Here is a 16,864-nt window from a genome sequence, read left to right as displayed (position 1 = left end):
AAAATTGGTGAGATAATCTTTTCTTTGTCCTTTAAAAGTTGAGAATAGCTAAAGTATATAAGCAGAGAACTTATAAAAATTTCAGTGCAAATATTAGAAACTGGTCTTATTAATCAGAGAAATACCAGGTTGACTTAGTCATACCTCTTCTGCTTACTAAATTAGCGATGATTGAAGAAATGGGAAAAATTAATTTTGAAGAATATGTACTTGACTAAATGTCTAAATTCAAATACTGAGTAGGGAAGTAAATTGATAGAAACTTTAGGGGAAAATTGGCAATATAGCAAACGGTTCAAATATTTATGTTCTTTGACCTAGTTATTTAGTTTTTAGGAATTTATTAGGAAATAACCAGGGGTACACAAATTTATGTATATTTCAGTAAATAGTGAATGTGTGACACCTGCCAGTTAATATTCTTGGTTCCATGGTGGTGGACAAGCCACAGGGGCCTTACCCTAGTGCAGCCTTACAGTTTTGAGGGATAGACACCCATAATAACAAACATACTTATGTATGAATTCAGTAAAGGAAATAAACAGGATTTTATTTATGAGAAATAATGAAGAAGGTGTACTTCAGAGAAGACAGTGGGAGAGTGCTGTCCAGAACTATCTGAAACACTGCTGTGCTGCTGTGTTGTCCTGCCTAGATGGGATTCTGTGTTTAGTCAGAACCTCATTTGTCTTAGTTGCTCATGCAGGCAGTTGATGTCTGAACTGTGGCTTCTCTTTGTACTGAGCAGATTATTATGGAGACAACCCATTATTATAAGAGTGAAACCAGTTTGTCTCGTGAAGGTCTGAACCCAAGTCCTGTTGGGTGAAGATCTAAATAAACTTAGTTCTAATGTTGAGTAAACAATCCAGTGATAGGTGATTTCTGCTTCATAAAGATAGGAAGAAGTGATATCAAGGACCAAAATGTGAGGTGTTTGAAGATTTGGCTGCCCAAAGCCAGTATAGTAACTTTTCCAACATCTGCTTAAAACTTAAAAAGTTAAGGATTGGGACCCACTTTCTGGGTCTGTATTATTAGCAATAATCGCGCCTCGGATAAACCTCATTGGCTACGATACTGCCACTGCGCAAAGCTTCTGGGTCTGTATTATTACTGAAAATATAGATTTTACCCCTTTTGGCTTCACTGGAGTTTTTTCTTTATTCATCTTGACTTCAGATACTTGTGTTATGCTTTTGACAGATGTACTGGACACAGCCCTGGCTCCCCAAGGTGTAGAGGGGAAGTAAGAGGGAGGTCAGGGGCACAGGAGACCTCCTACTTATTCTACACTTCTCGTTGTTTCACTGTGCCAGACTAGAGTTATGCTCAATAGAGTGGTTTTTTGTTTTTGTTTTTTTGGAGGGTCAGGGGATTCTCTGAAAATTTTTGCCCTTAATTGTGGTTTTACTAGGATAGTGAGAATCTTGTTCTTTCATTCATGTGTGTGTTTATTTAGATGATGTGGCATTAGTCTGCTTTAAGGGATATGGTTTCCATCCAGTGTTTTCAATGTCATAAATTCAATGAATGTATGTAAATGAAAAACTATATCACACCAATACCTGCTTTTGGCCAGATTGTTTAAAACAGATTCCTCATGGCTGCCCAATTGGAGAGATGCATTCTGGTTTTAGTCAATGGCTAAAATTAAACTATAGTGTGCAAAGGGCAGACGAAGTAAAGTTGAAGTAAAGAGCTGGGTAGGGGCCATATCATGCTAGTCTTTGGTGAGAAATTTGGGCATTTTCAAAGTATAATGGAAGCCATGGTAGGATATTAAATTTTAAGCAAAGGCATAACATGAATTGTCTTGTGTTTGAAATTATACCCCTTTGATGTTAGATGAGAGGGAAAATATATATAGGGAAACAGGAACAAATTAGCTTTTACAAAAGTCCTAGAGAGAGATCATAGCAGGCTTGGACTTAGGTAATAGCAACAGAGATGTAGAAAAATGAGTAGATTGAGGGGCGCCTGAGTGGCTTAAATGGTTGACCATCTGACTCTTGGTTTCGGCTCAGGTCATGTTCCCAGGGTTGTGGGATTGAGCCCCATGTTGGGCTCCGTGCTGAGCGTGGAACCTGCTTGGGATTCTCGCGCTCTCCCCTCCCCATCCTCCTTATCCTCCTTTTCCTCCTCCTCCTCTCCCCCTCTGCCCTTCTGCCTCACTTGTTCTCTTTCTCTCTCAAATTAAAAAAAAATAATAATAGGGGTGCCTGGGTGTCTCGGTTAAGTGTCCAACTTCGGCTCAGGTCATGATCTCATGGTTTGTGGGTTCGGGCCCCGTGTTGGGCTCTGTGCTGGCAGCTCAGAGCCTGGAGCCTGCTTTGGATTCTGTGTCTCCCTCTCTCTCTGCCCCTTCCCACCTCAAGCTTTGTCTCTGTCTGTCTCAAAAATAAACAAACATTTTAACAACAACAAAATAATAATAAGAAAAATTAGTGGATTGAAGTAACAAAGAAGATAGAACTGATAGGTTTCGGTGATGATATTTTATATTTTGCACATAAGTTTAGAGCTCAGGAAAAATGAGAGCCATAGATCTATATTTGATAGTCAGCATATCCTCAGTGGTCATAGGTGAGATTCAATATATGTCGCAGATGAGATCTCCTGAAAGAGAAGAGCCTTTAGGACTAGGGGAAGTCCATGTGAGGAAGAGCCTGAGGAGTGGTCACTAAGGTAGAAGTCAAACTGGAGAGCATGGTATCTTTGAAGTCATGAGGAGAGTATTTTAAGAAGATAAATGTGATTTAAGAGTATTTTCTGTGGGTTTCATTAAGAAGGAAAAATTGAAACATAGTAAACAGTGGGGATTAAATTATTATAATCCAGGTGCTGCCTAGTCTGCCCTAGATGACCACTGCACTACAGGTATCTGATCAGATATCTCCTTGATGAGACCTTTTCTGACAATTCTGTCTCTGTGTTATTTTATAGGGTCTGTAATGCCACTGTTTGTGTCCCAGCACCATTACCAACTAGGAAAGAAGAAACACTGCCTACTGAACAGGCACAGTGTTAGGATTCTGTGATTCTGAGATGAATACTGATTTTAGCTTTGCTTAAAAATATGACATACTATAAATAATAGATGAAATAGTACAAATAACACTCTTTTTTTGCTCCTATCTAGATAACAGTTTGCTTGTCACCTCTCCTAAAATGCAGCTTTCGTGATAAGAGATGTTTTTGTGTACTTCTGGTTCTTTAGTGCCTGGAACAATGCCTGCTGAATAATAGTAGGCACAATGAACAAATCCTAAATCTGCATTTTTTAGAATAAAATGAATAAGTGAAAACATACCGCTTTGTAGTAGACTTCTTTCTTCACTTAATATATTGATTTTTTTCCTGTGTCCTTTTATAGTTTTCAAAGATTAAGTGTTTGATGGCTGTGTACTCTTTTGTCCTGTGTGTATAACATTATCTGGTGTGTCCCAGCATTTTAAACTTGGGAACTTATGGGAATAAAAGAGCTGGCAAGTGGACTTGGCTTATTACTGGAAGAATTCAACTTTTATTTTTGCCTTTTTAATTCCTTGGGTGTAAAATAGTGATCTGTAGAGAGAACAGTACCTGGACCCTCTGTCCCTGGTGCCTTACTGGCATGGAAGTACCTGCTTATTTTTCCCCATAAAGGCTTGCATATGACAAGAGAGGAGAGCTTTCTAGTATACCTTACCTTCCTTAAGAAAGCAGGTTTCTCTCGGTTTAGTTACCTATAAAGTGAGAGAGTGGCACCACATGGTTTTTCAGGTTTCTTGCTGATGTAAGTTCTTAATTTCTGACATTGTCTTGTTTCGCTGTTTTTAAATTTATTTTTTGTTTTGTGATGAGAATTATAAAACATGGAGTCATGACTTTTATAACATACGTGCATTTCTACAGGCAGTTTTTTTTTTCTTTTAGGTGAGCAGAAATCAAATATATTAATATTAACCTTATTAGGACAGATTTTTAGTTCTGTGAAAACTTTACAAAATTCAAAATATGAAAAGTAAAAGAACTCTTTAATTTTTTTTAGAAGTCAATGAAAGGATTCTATTTTGCAAAGCTGTACTATGAAGTAAAAGAATACGATCTTGCTAAAAAGTAAGTACCAAACTGTAAACATACTTTAGTTTTCTAAAATCATTTTTTCCCCTTGTATTCCTACCTGAGATGGCTGAAAATATGATGTTTTTTAGCAGTAGTTCTTCTTATTTCGAGTCTTGTAAATAATGTATTCTATCACTTCAGACTAGCCTCAATTCCATGGAGATTGAGCCCAGAATGAGTATTTTCTGCATGTCCGCTGCTTGTTTATACTTAGGGCAAGAAATCATTTGGCTTTAAAAGAAAACCATGTTTGGGGCGCCTGGGTGGCTTAGTCGGTTAAGCGTTCGACTTTCACTTAGGTCATGATCTCGCGGTTTGTGGGTTCGAGCCCTGCGTCGGGCTCTGTGCTGACTGCCAGTTCAGAGCCTGGAGCCTATTTCAGAGTCTGTATCTCCCTCTCTCTCTGACCCTCCCCTGCGCACGCTGTCTCTCTCTCTCTCTCCTAGAAATTAAACAAAAAAACAAAAAAACAAAACAACAACAACAACAAAATAAATAAAAGAAAACCATGTTTATTTTTAATTTCTCCCTGGTTAGATTTCTGGTACCGATGAGTATAAAATTAAACTGTGATTTCTGGGCAAGAGAATAGCTTGTGTAAAAGATCTTTAATTGACTCAGTAGGTAATCCCCTGAGGCACTGTCTCACCTGTAAGGCAAAGAAGGTTGGTGATCTGATTTGTAGTGGTTTAAGGCAGGAAATTAGGAAGGAGGGCAGGCAGGTTAAAGCATTAATGGGAAGATGGAAATGCTGTTAAGTAAGGAAAATAATAACACCTTTGTTTAACTAGCAGCAATGGGGCTGTCAACACGTTTCCTTATTAATATGACACTTTTCCCTCCAGATTTGGTCTTTGGTCTGACTTCTTTTAGATAATACTCACTGGGCCTTGAAGATGGTTAACTTATTTTTTAGCTGTTACTTGATTTAAGAAATGGAAATTACCTACATTTGCTAGTTGATTTAGTAATTTTTCCTCTGCTCTAGTTTACCTGCAAACAGTACTGTTAAATATTTTTTTATTTAGAAGGTGAATAGTACATTCTTGGGGCACCTGGCTGGCTCAGTCAGTAGAGTATGCAACTCTTGATCTCTGGGTTGTGTATTTGAGCCCCACATTGGGTGTAGAGATTACTTTAAAAAAAAGGTAAATAGTACATTTTTTTAGTTGTTATTTAGAAGTGGTAACTCAGCATTTTGCATGATGGTACTTTAAAAATATTTACTATAATCATTTTCTGATTCCTATGTAAAACCCTTTCATGCTTAACTAAAATATAATCAGAAAGAAAAAGCAATTTAGGCATTCATTTTTTGAAATTTGTTTTTTTAATTTACATTCAAGTTAGTTAGCATATAATGTAACAATGATTTCAGGAGTAGATTCCTTAATGCCCCTTACTCATTTAGCCCATCTCCTCCCTCCGACAACCCCTCCAGTAACCCTCTGTTCGTTCTCCATATTTAAGAGTCTCTTATGTTTTTATGTTTTATATTATATAACATATATTATATATAACATATATGTTTTACATGTAACATATACACGTAATCTATGTTATAGATTATATATGTTACATAAACATATTACATATGTTTTATATTAATATTGCTTCCCTCCCCTTATGTTCATCTGCTTTGTATCTTAAAGTCCTCATATGAGTGAAGTTATATGAGGTTTGTCTTTCTCTGACTAATTTTGCTAGCATAATACCCTCTAGGTTCATCCTCGTAGTTTTCTATCCATTTCTTATGTGTGAGTAGTATTAGAAAAAACATTTGGTAAATGTAGTATTTAATGGTAGAATGAATTTATTGTCAATTTTGTATGTATGTTTGTGTTTAAGTATTCTTATGGGTACTTTTGAGTTGTTTGCATATTCTAATTTAAATAAATAGTGGTAGTCAATTAGAATAACAATGTGGATTACTTTAGTGATTGCTTTGGTTTAAGATGTTTTCTTTGGTTAGTATTTAAATAGAGTTCTGAATATGAAAATTTAAAGATTATTTATATTTATATTGTTATTTTTAAACAGATATATATCTACATATATTAATGTGCAAGAAAGGGATCCCAAAGCTCACAGATTTCTTGGTCTTCTTTATGAAGTTGAGGAAAATACAGACAAGGCTGTCGAATGTTATAAGGTAAACTATTAAGATTAAAATATAGCCCTTGTACAGCCACACATATGCCCAGCGTAATTTATATAGTAAATAACTCAGATATGTTTTATGGATGCCATGAAAACAAGCATTGGTATCATAGTACTATAAAGCAATACAGATTAGAACAGATTTTAACTTATTTGGCCCAATGTACACTGTAATCATTAAGAAGTTAGCACTTGTGAAAGAAGATTAACACCTATAAATTCTGAGTCTAACATGGTCACAAATGCTGTTCTTCTAAGTGTGGTTTTTTTCTTTATTTGATATTTACCTAATAAAGACCTAAGTTTTATTTAATTCATCTTGCAAAAAAATTCCAAGACACTTTCATTTTAACAATTTTGAAATAACACATTGTCATTTAGAAAAGTTTTTAGTGTGGGCAGTGATAAATTTTTAGCTTTCATATGTGAGTGTTGGTACCTTAGGAATCCTACTAATTTATTATTTCTTTTCTGATGTCAGCGTTCAGTGGAATTAAACCCAACACAAAAAGATCTTGTATTGAAGATTGCAGAATTGCTTTGTAAAAATGATGTTACTGATGGAAGAGCAAAATATTGGGTTGAAAGAGCAGCTAAACTTTTCCCAGGAAGTCCTGCAATTTATAAACTAAAGGTAAAAAACTGAATAAGAAATTGTAATAAAAGCAGTTGTGTGTGTGTGTGGGGTGCCTGAGTGGCTCATTTGGTTAAGCATCTGACTTGATTTTTGCTCAAGTCATGATCTCGAGCCCAGAATCAGGCTCTGTGCTGACATCATGCCTGCTTGGGATTCTCTCTCTCGCTTTCTCTCTACCTCTCTTTCTGTCATTCTCTCACTCTCTGTCAAAGTAAATAAATAAACTTAAAAAAATAAAGCATTTGGGGAAAACTTAAGACACAACCATTTCTAATATTTGTAGTTTAAGTGACTTTTTGGTAGCAAATCTTAAAGCAGTAGGTATGGGAGTCGATGGAAAATGGATGAAGATGGTCAAAAGGTTCCACCTTCTGTGTGTAAAGTAAGTTCCAGGAATATGATGGAGAACATTGTGACTAGTGTTAATCATGCTGTATTGTATATGAAAGCTGTGAAGGGAACAAGTAGATCTTAAAAGTTTTCATCACAAGAAAAAATGTAACCATGTGAAGTGATGGATATTAATTAAACTTACTGTGGAAATAATTTCACTGTACACGTCTCAAATCGTTATATTGTGCACTGTAAACTAATACAGTTATATGTCAATTATATCTAAAAAATGACAGAAGAAAATTTTCTTCAAACCTTTCTGAGCATATGCTGTTTTATTAGACACTATTATGTTTTACAAGCGGTAAAGATACTTTACTCTTAAGAAGTGATTAATAATTTAGGGATTTTACAATTTTATAGCTATATGGCAGAGCTAAGATTTAAGTTGAGCTCTAATATAAAATTTTTGCTTCGTTGGGTGAGAAGAATGACAGGTTAAGGTTATTTTAAAGGTTTTTAAGAACTATTATCTAAAAATGGAAAGGATTGTGATGCCTTGCTAGCCTAGTTGGCAGAGCGTGTGACTCTTGATCTCAGGGTTGTGAGTTCGAGCCCCACGTTGGGTGTAGAGATTACTTAAAAATAAAATCTTTAGGAAAAAAAAAGAATTGTTTTATGGGATAGTAATGTTTCAAGCAAAAGATAAAGGATAGTTTCTCCAGTATGTTACGTATAATTACTAAAAATAATAGGAAATTCTTGCTAATGTATTAACCAATTCTAATTGTTATTTTTTACTGAGTAAAATCTGGTTTACTTAAGGAACTCTTTTGGAGAAAGTCTTTCCAAATTTGCTAGGCAAGTAGAATTTTAAGTGTATAATTAACCCTTGAACAATGTGGGGGCTGGGTGTCATGATCCCTGCCTCTCCCCCTCCACCATGCAGTTGAAAACCTGCATATAGCTTTTTATTCCCTAAGATTTTATTTTTTAACGTTATCTCTACACCCAATGTGGGGCTCTAACTCACAACCTTGAGATTAAGAGTTGCATATTCTGTTGACTGAGCCAGCCTGGCATCCCTGCATATAAGTTTTGATGCCTACAAAAACTTTATTAATAGTCTGCCATTGACTGGAAGCCTTACTGATAATATAAACAGTCAGTTAACACAAATTTTGTGTGCTATATGTATTACATACTGTATTCTTACAATTAAAATAAATTTTAAGAAAACCACAGGAAAATAGATTTATAGTACTGTATTGTAAAGGTTGAAAATAAAATCCACATCTAAGTGGGCCTGTGCATTTCAAACTTGTATTGTTCAAGGGTCAAATGTATATTGTTTTTAATAGCTCCATCACCGCCATTATACATATTTTTGATAGAATTTATTTTGAAATAATTTGTTTTCAACAAGAAAATTGCAAAGATTGTACAGAGAGGTTCTGTGTATACTTCACCCAGCTTTCCACACTGGTTACATGTTATGTAACTATAGTATAATATCAAAATCAGTAATTTGACATTGGTACAATATGTGCGTATAGTTCTTTTTCACTTTTATCACATTTACAGATTGGTGTAACCACCACTGCAATTAAAGTATAGAACTGCTATATCATCATAAAGATCTCCCTCAAGCTTCCCCTTTTATGGTCATACTCACCCCCCTCCTTCCCATCATCCCTGACTCTGGCAGCTACTATTTGTTCTCCATATTTATAATTTTGTAGTTAAAAATGTTATATAAATGGAATCCTGCAGTATACAGCCTTATGAAGTTAGATTTTTTTCATTGAACGTAATGCCCTTGAGATCCATCCAAGTTGGGAGTATCAGTAGTTCTTTTTATTGCTGAGTAATATTTTGTGTGTGGATGTATTCCACAGGTTAACCATTTACTTTTGATGAATATTTTGGTTGTTTCCAGTTGGGACTGTTATCTCATATGAACAACTGTGTGCAGATTTTAAAATCTATTAAAGTAGATTAATACTTAATACTTAAAATTAATACTTAAAAAGTATTAAGACTCCAGGGCACCTGGTGGCTCAGTCAGTTAAGTATTTGACTCTTGGTTTCCATTCAGGTCATGATCACAGTTGGTGAGTTTGAGCCCCATATTCGTCTCCATGCTGACAGTGCAGAGCCTGCTTGTGATTCTCTCTCTGTCTTTCTCCCCCCCGCCCCGCCCCTCCCCTGCTTCCACTCTCTTTCTCCCTCTCAAAATAAATATAAAAATTAAAAAAAATTAAATATAAAAACAACCTTAGTGATAAACTAGTAACATTGTTTTCTTCTTCCAATAATAAGCAGCTGGGTTTTAAATATTAATCTGAAGTGTCAGGTCCAAGTGTAGATTTCTTTACCTTATTGTCTTTGTATTATGCCTGAATCGTAATTTCCTTATTGGCCTTGACAATCCAATTTATTTGATGACGTTAACATTAAGGACCATATATATTGGAAGGACTTTACTTTTCTTGTAAAAAGAAAAAAAAAAACGAGCTGCAATGGTGATTTTCTTTAGTAACTTTAAAGCTAAACCTTTCTTACATCAGATTTTTTCCCCAGTTTTTTTGAGATTGAAATGCAATTGTTTCTTCTAAAATTTAAGGCTTACTTAAGGTAAGTATTTTTTTGGCATTTGATTAATGAATGAAAATATTAGTGAGAGGGCTTTCTCTCTTGGATATGAGAGTAGAGGTTTTGAAAAGCACCTATGAAGGTATTGATCTTTTACTTAACGATTTTTTTAAATTTTTTTAAATATATTTGAGAAAAAGAGAGTAGGCGAGGGGCAGAGAGAGAGGGAGACAGAGAATCCCAGGCAGACTCCACACTGGCAGCACAGAGCCTGACAACACAGGGCTTGAACTCATGCTTAACCAACTGAGCCACCCAGATGCTCCTGAAGTAATCTTTTCAGGAAATGGAGAAAGTGAATCTATTAGAGGTCAAGTAGAATTTTGTTCTAGGCATTACCGGTTTGGAATCTCCAGATTATGGTAGTCAATTAGCCTGGTTGTGATTTCCCCAATTCCCAAATACCCTACCCTTTATTGTTCAACTGTTAGTATATAAGGCACAGAGAATGCAGATGGTAGGGTTCTTCTAAGGAAAGGTAGAGGGGATAAATTGAGGGGATCTGTGAGCAAGCAGTAATTATGGATATTAGGGATTATGGCATTTTAGGTTGACAGAGAAGGAAAATATGTGTTTTGTGGAAAATTAAAACATGGTAATAACAGTATATTGAAGACAGCTTTCTTTCCATGTGGTAGAGACAAATATATGTGGCAGTGAGGGTATGTGTGCCCACAGTGAGGTGAAAGAATAAGGGGGGTAGAGTGATCTAAGCAGTATGATCAAAATATAGATTTTGAAGACGCAAATCAGTGCTAAATGGATGGCTGAGGCTGGAGTGTAAAGCAAAGCCATAGAGATGAGGTAATTAAAGAACCAAGTAGCCAGACTGTTGTATATCTTTGCACATCTTCCAGTTGCTAATACTACTGATGGCTATTATGAATGAAGGAAGAGTATTTTATTCCAGTTGTTCATGAGGAATGAGTGGAAGAATTGGATAGCATGTCTTTTGGAAAACAGGATTGTAAATACATGTGTGTGGGGATACATGATTTGGTGGTGAGTAGGTTACCAATCCTACTTCCTCTACTTATATATAGGCTAGCAGAGAAAAGGCTATCATGGCAGAGAAGTAATGGGGATTATCTCAAGGTAAAATCCATTTATTGATTTATTTATTTTTAATTTTTTAATGTTTTATTTATTTATTTCTGATAGACAGCGTGAGCAGGGGAGGGTCAGAGAGAGAGGGAGACACAGAATCTGAAACAGGCTCCAGGCTCTGAGCTGGCTGTCAGCACAGAGCCCGATGCGGGGCTTGAACCTACGAACCGTGAGATCATGACGTGAGCCGAAGTAGGATGCCCAACCGACTGAGCCACCCAGGCGCCCCGGTAATACTCCATTTAGTTAAGGCTAGATGGTGAGGTCTCTGAGAAGATAGCAGAACAATAGGGGCTTTAAAGTGGGACCAGAGTGAGTAGAGGATTGAGTCAGATTATGGAGGTGCAGAACAGTTTGAGGATAAAGACCTTGTTACGAGGATTGACAGGGAAGCTAGGTTTCTAGTGGTGACTGGGGTATATAGGTAGGAATGTGGTGCAGTAGTCCTGGCCATCTGTGAGGTGTGTGTGGGCAGCCGTTGTTACTATGCAATCCTAGATGTTTCTTTCCACCTAAGTTTCTTGAAGTTTAGTTTCTGGCTGGAAGCAGCTTTCTTCCACAAGAGTTGAGATATATAAGATGTTACTTGTTGTGGTAATTTACTAAAGCTATACACAGTGGAATGGTGTTCATAGGAACCATGATGTGAACCATGATACGTTTAAATGTGCACATGTATTCCTGTAAATCATTGATAATCTATTTTTTAAATAGGAACAGCTTTTAGACTGCAAAGGTGAAGATGGATGGAATAAACTTTTTGACTTGATACAGTCAGAACTTTATGCCAGACCTGATGATGTCTATGTAAACATCCGACTAGTAGAGCTGTATCGCTCAAATAAAAGATTGAAGGATGCTGTGGCTCATTGCCATGAGGCAGAGAAAAACATAACTTTGCGTTCAAGTTTACAATGGAATTCATGTGTTGTACAGACCCTTAAGGTAGGTAAAAACTCTTGGGTGTCTATGCTTTTATGTAGACAATAACTATACATCCCTTTGTATTTTAGTGGTGCTCTCTGAGACTTAAGTTTCTTCCATTTACGTATAGCAACTGTGAAATGAAATTTTTAGTAAGATGATTTCAGTTTTATAATGGGTAGATTGGAGAGATAAATGCAACAAATATGTATGCTTTTGGTGTTTTAGTAGGCTGATGTAAAAATCAGTGGTTTAACGAATATAAGGATGGGCAAAGGAGTTTATAACACTAGACATAAAACTAATTTTGTAATGTTTGGTAAAGTTTTGTAATTGAGTGTTTTTTCTACAAAATAGGAATATATGGAATCTTCACAGTGTTTGGAGTCTGATAAAAGTAGCTGGCAAACTGCCAATAAAGATTTACTTCTGGCCTATGCTAACCTTATGCTTCTTACGCTCTCCACCAGAGATGTGCAAGAAAGTAGAGAATTATTGGAAAGGTATGTTGAGTTAAGGAGGATACTTTAGTGCCGATTATAGATTTTCTTTTTGTAGTGAATTCAGTTCATTGGTCTAAACATCTTTACTCCATCACTATTTCTATAATGTACCCAGGGGTGATAGTTAATACAATAACCTTATTTATTTTTTGGGGCTATTATAATTGGTTTTGTATGACTTTGATTTTTTAGAGAACTACGTTATTATACAGACTTGATTAAATTATTATAATTATATATCCAGTTTTGGCATGCTTAGTAGTCCTGAAAATGAATGTTTTAACTGCTGTTTCATATTTTGTTTAAAAAATGATATAATCTTGAGTGAAAATCAAAATAGACTTCAATCTATCAGATGTTTTAGTAGAAGCATTTAGCATTCCCAGTATTTCAGAAAACTTTTAATGTTTTTGCTTAGAAACAAGATAACATATAATGTATGACTTTTCTGTTTTCCTAAATTTTGATTTCTAGGAACATATCTCCACTTTATTAAAATAAATTTCATTGAACAAAAACATCAGTTGGATTTGTATAAGAATGTTAGTTGAGAGCAGGGGTTCACCAGAGCGTCTAGGCCAGATACAGCTCCCTGCCTGATTTTGTAAATACGCTTTTATAGGAGCACAGCTGTGCCTCTTGTGTATTATCTGTGGCTGCCCACATTTGACAGTGGTGGAGCTGAGCAGCTGTGACAGAGATTGTATGCCTGCACAGCCAGATTAGTATGTGGCTCTTTATAGAGGTAGTTTGTCAGTCTCTGATTTAGGCTGTGCATTTGTTTGAAAAGTAATTTTTGTTCCCCGTCTGGTGTTTGGGGAGCTAGGGGATACAGTAGTTCTCTTAAAGAATTTCTTAGTGTTCTAAAATGGCGGGTAAGGGTGGTATCTAAAAACATTTTAACTTTCAGATAATTTTAGAAAATATTTATGATGTTTTCTTTTATATGGTTATATACTCAAACATTTGAGAATGTTTCTCAGATCACCTGAGAAAATGAGGGTGGAAAAGACAATTTCTTAGTAGTGCTATAAAAATAATTTAAACTTGGGGCACCTGGGTGGCTAGGTCAGTTAAGTGTCTGGCTCTTGGTTTCAGCCTCAGGTCATGATCTCAGGGTTCATGGGTAAGCCTCACATTGGGCTTTACTCTGACAGTGCAGAACCTGCTTGGGATTCTCTCTCTTCTTGTCTCTCTTCCCCTCTCCCCCCCAATAAATAAATAAAAATTATAAAAAATAATTTGAACTTCATTGATACCCTGAAGGGGTTTTGAGAAATGAGGGGTTTCCTGGAACTTACTTGTTATAACCTATTTAGAAAACATGCTTCATGTTTCTATCAGGTGTTGTTTTTCTTACAAAGTGAGGATTCTGAGGATTTTTGAATTTAGAAGCACTAATTAGTACATTTACGAATAATAGAAATTCAATTTAAGCCTGTAATTAATCCCTTAATTCAATTTAAGCCTGTAATTAATATCTTATCAGTTATTTACTTACAATTTGAAAATGGCATGTCTAATTTGAGAAATTCCAACTTTGAATTAAATAGTGAAACTGTATGATCTAGAAAATATTTTAGTTTTCCAGTTTTATGCTGGTCACTTACAAAACCTACACTGTAATCAATAATCATCTTTTTTTAAAAAGCTTTATTTATTTTGGGAGATACAGAAACAATACTAGTGGGAGAAGGGCAGAGAGAGAGGGAGAATACCAAGCAGGCTCTGCACTGTCAGCATGGACTTTGATGCAGGGCTAGAACCCATGAAGCTGTGAGATCATGACCTGAGCCAAAACCAAGAGTTGGATGCTTAACCAGCTGAACCACCCAGGTGCCCCAGTAATCATATCTTTTGATTTGTATCTTTTCTGTGATTGGAGAGCTAGAAATAACTGTTTGGAATAAGACATTCTAGAGGTTAAACTTGAAGTATAGGAAGTATGTTGAATAAAAACAAACACTACATGATTTATAAAATAGAGAATGAAGATTATTAGTTTGAATGTGGAAGATGAAGCTTGAAATAAATCCCTTTGTTAATTTAATGTTTGATTAAGTCATGATACTGTGATTATTCATAATGTAATAAGTTTAATACCTGTTTAATAATTTAATATTGCAGTTTTGATAGTGCTCTTCAGTCTGTGAAATCTTGTGTGGGTGGAAATGATGAACTCTCAACTACTTTCTTAGAAGTGAAAGGACATTTCTACATGCATGCTGGTTCTCTGCTTTTGAAGATGGGTCAGCATAGTGACCTGCAATGGCGAGCTCTTTCTGAACTAGCCGCACTGTGCTATCTTATAGCGTTTCAGGTAAGCTTTTTCTGGTTTTGGATATAGTTAACATTTCACTGAGACTCTGTTGTATATCATGGAGGTGTGTCCTGGTATATATTGAAAATACGAAGAAATTTGTAGAATTGAAGTTAATGAAATTGTTAATTTGAGAGGTGAAAAATAACAAGATTTATATAGTATTGGTGAAGTGAAACAAGTATGTTGATGCATTGCTGGTGGTAGTCTGTATTGCTTGATTTACTGGATGACCACTTTGAAGAATTTGACCTTTTTACTCTGCCATTTTTGGGGACCTGTAATAAGGAAATAATCTCAAATATGGATAAAATTTGATTCAAAAAGAATGCATTTATGTGCATGCATAAATTGGACAGAAAAGTAAGTAAATTTGGGGGATGGTTACATAAGCTATGATAGAAAAATGTGTTTAACATGTTAATTGAAACACATGTAATATGTTCATAACGGTGGTGACATCTACAATATATAACAGTGTATCTTCATCTTTGGAAACAGAATTCCTTTCTTTATACATAGAACATGACATGAAGGAAAGATGATGAAATATAAACCATTATGATGATAAAATGCTGGCCGTTAACTCTTCCCTAATCCATTTTTGTAATTTTAATATTTTCTTTAGTGAGTTTGTATTAATTTTGAAATGAAAAGAAATTAGCAGTCTGCACAAAAATGCAAAGGGCCTGGCTTATAAAACTTGTTAGTTTTAGTGAACTATCTTTTGCTTAGGGAAAGAAAAAGGATTCACTGTACTTTTAGGGAATCCTCCTCCTCTGAGTTCATGTTACATAGATCTTTTTTTTTTTTTTTTTAATTTTTAAATGTTTTTATCTCTGAGAGAGACATCGTAAGCATGGGAGGGTCAGAGAGAGAGGGAGACACAGAATCTGAAGCAGGCTCCAGGCTCTGAGCTGGCTGTCAGCACAGAGCCCGACACAGGGCTTGAACCCACAAACCGTGAGATCATGACCTGAGCCGAAGTCACATGCTCAACCTACTGAGCCGCTCAGGCACCTCTATATATTCAGCCCACAATGTTAATTGCTTCTGTTTGTTAGCAGAAGCATTTAGGTTCATAAAGAAGTATATAAATATTAGTGAAAATGAATGAAGTTAATGAAGTTGCTAATTTATGTAGGCACTAAAATGTTCTTATGATTAATATTTTTAAAGAATTTTCAAGTAAGTGATGGTTATTTTTAATGGAAACTAGAATCTATTACTTTTTAAATATATATATTTTATTTTTATTTTTTTATTTTTTTTTAAAAAATATATATATTTTAAAGTTAATGCAGTCAATTGTTTTAAACTTTAGCCCTTTTTAATAGTAAAAACTGAATTTCCTTCATTATTTATTTATTTTTAATGTTTTATTTATTTCTAGGAGAGAGAGAGACAGCGTGAGCAGGGGAGGGTCAGAGAGAGAGGGAGTTACAGACTCTGAAACAGGCTCCAGGCTCTGAGCTGGCAGTCAGCACAGAACCCGACGCGGGGCTCGAACCCACGAACCGCGAGATCATGACCTAAGGGAAAGTCGGACGCTTTTACTGACTAAGCCACCCAGGCGCCCCTATTTATTATTTTTTAAAAGCTTATTTATTTATCTTGAGATAGAGGGAGAGAGAGCCGGGGAGGGGCTGAGAGAATCCCAAGCAGGCTCTGCACTGTCAGCACAGTGCCCAATGCCAGGCACGAACTCACAAACCACGAGATCATGACCTGAGCTGAAATCAAGAGTCCGATGCTTAACTGACTAAGCCACCCAGGTGCCCCTAAATTTCCTTCTTAAACAATTCACTCAAATCTTTCCTATAAGACAAATACTGTTGCCAGTATCTTGAGTATTCAGAAGTTTTTCTGCGTATGTAAGCATACAACACATCCGTTTTTTACTTTTTTTTTTTTTTACTGTTTGTTTACTGTTTATTTTTTGAGAGCGAACGAGCACGTGAACAGGTGAGGGACAGAGACAGAGGGGAGACACAGAATCCAAAGCAGGCTCCAGACTCTGAGCTGTTAGCACGGATCTTGACGTGGGGCTCGAACCCATAAACCCTGAGATTATGACCTGAGCCAAAGTCAGATGCTTAACTGACTGAGCCACCCAGG

General features: G+C 35.9%; 1 protein-coding gene and 1 non-coding gene across 3 annotated transcripts in view; one reads left to right on the top strand and one right to left on the bottom strand.

Moving 5' to 3' along the window:
• RANBP2 (RAN binding protein 2) overlaps positions 1–16,864 on the top strand; it is a 77,248-nt gene that overhangs the window by 19,784 nt on the left and 40,600 nt on the right. For both annotated transcript variants that reach the window (XM_039222208.1, XM_039222209.1), the window contains exons 2-7: positions 4,034–4,101; positions 6,148–6,259; positions 6,749–6,901; positions 11,714–11,944; positions 12,281–12,426; positions 14,554–14,746. In XM_039222208.1, coding sequence (XP_039078139.1) covers positions 4,034–4,101; positions 6,148–6,259; positions 6,749–6,901; positions 11,714–11,944; positions 12,281–12,426; positions 14,554–14,746 — 903 coding nt within the window. The remainder of the gene's footprint in view (positions 1–4,033; positions 4,102–6,147; positions 6,260–6,748; positions 6,902–11,713; positions 11,945–12,280; positions 12,427–14,553; positions 14,747–16,864) is intronic.
• On the bottom strand, positions 962–1,098 carry LOC120223970. Its single transcript, XR_005526429.1, has one exon. It is a non-coding gene; the product is annotated as a U4 spliceosomal RNA (small nuclear RNA).

The sequence above is a fragment of the Hyaena hyaena genome, unplaced genomic scaffold, assembly GCF_003009895.1.
Source record: "Hyaena hyaena isolate Hyena2069 unplaced genomic scaffold, ASM300989v1 scaffold_1074, whole genome shotgun sequence".
Classification (NCBI taxonomy): Eukaryota; Metazoa; Chordata; class Mammalia; order Carnivora; family Hyaenidae; genus Hyaena; species Hyaena hyaena.
This window is presented reverse-complemented; position numbering and strand designations above follow the sequence as displayed.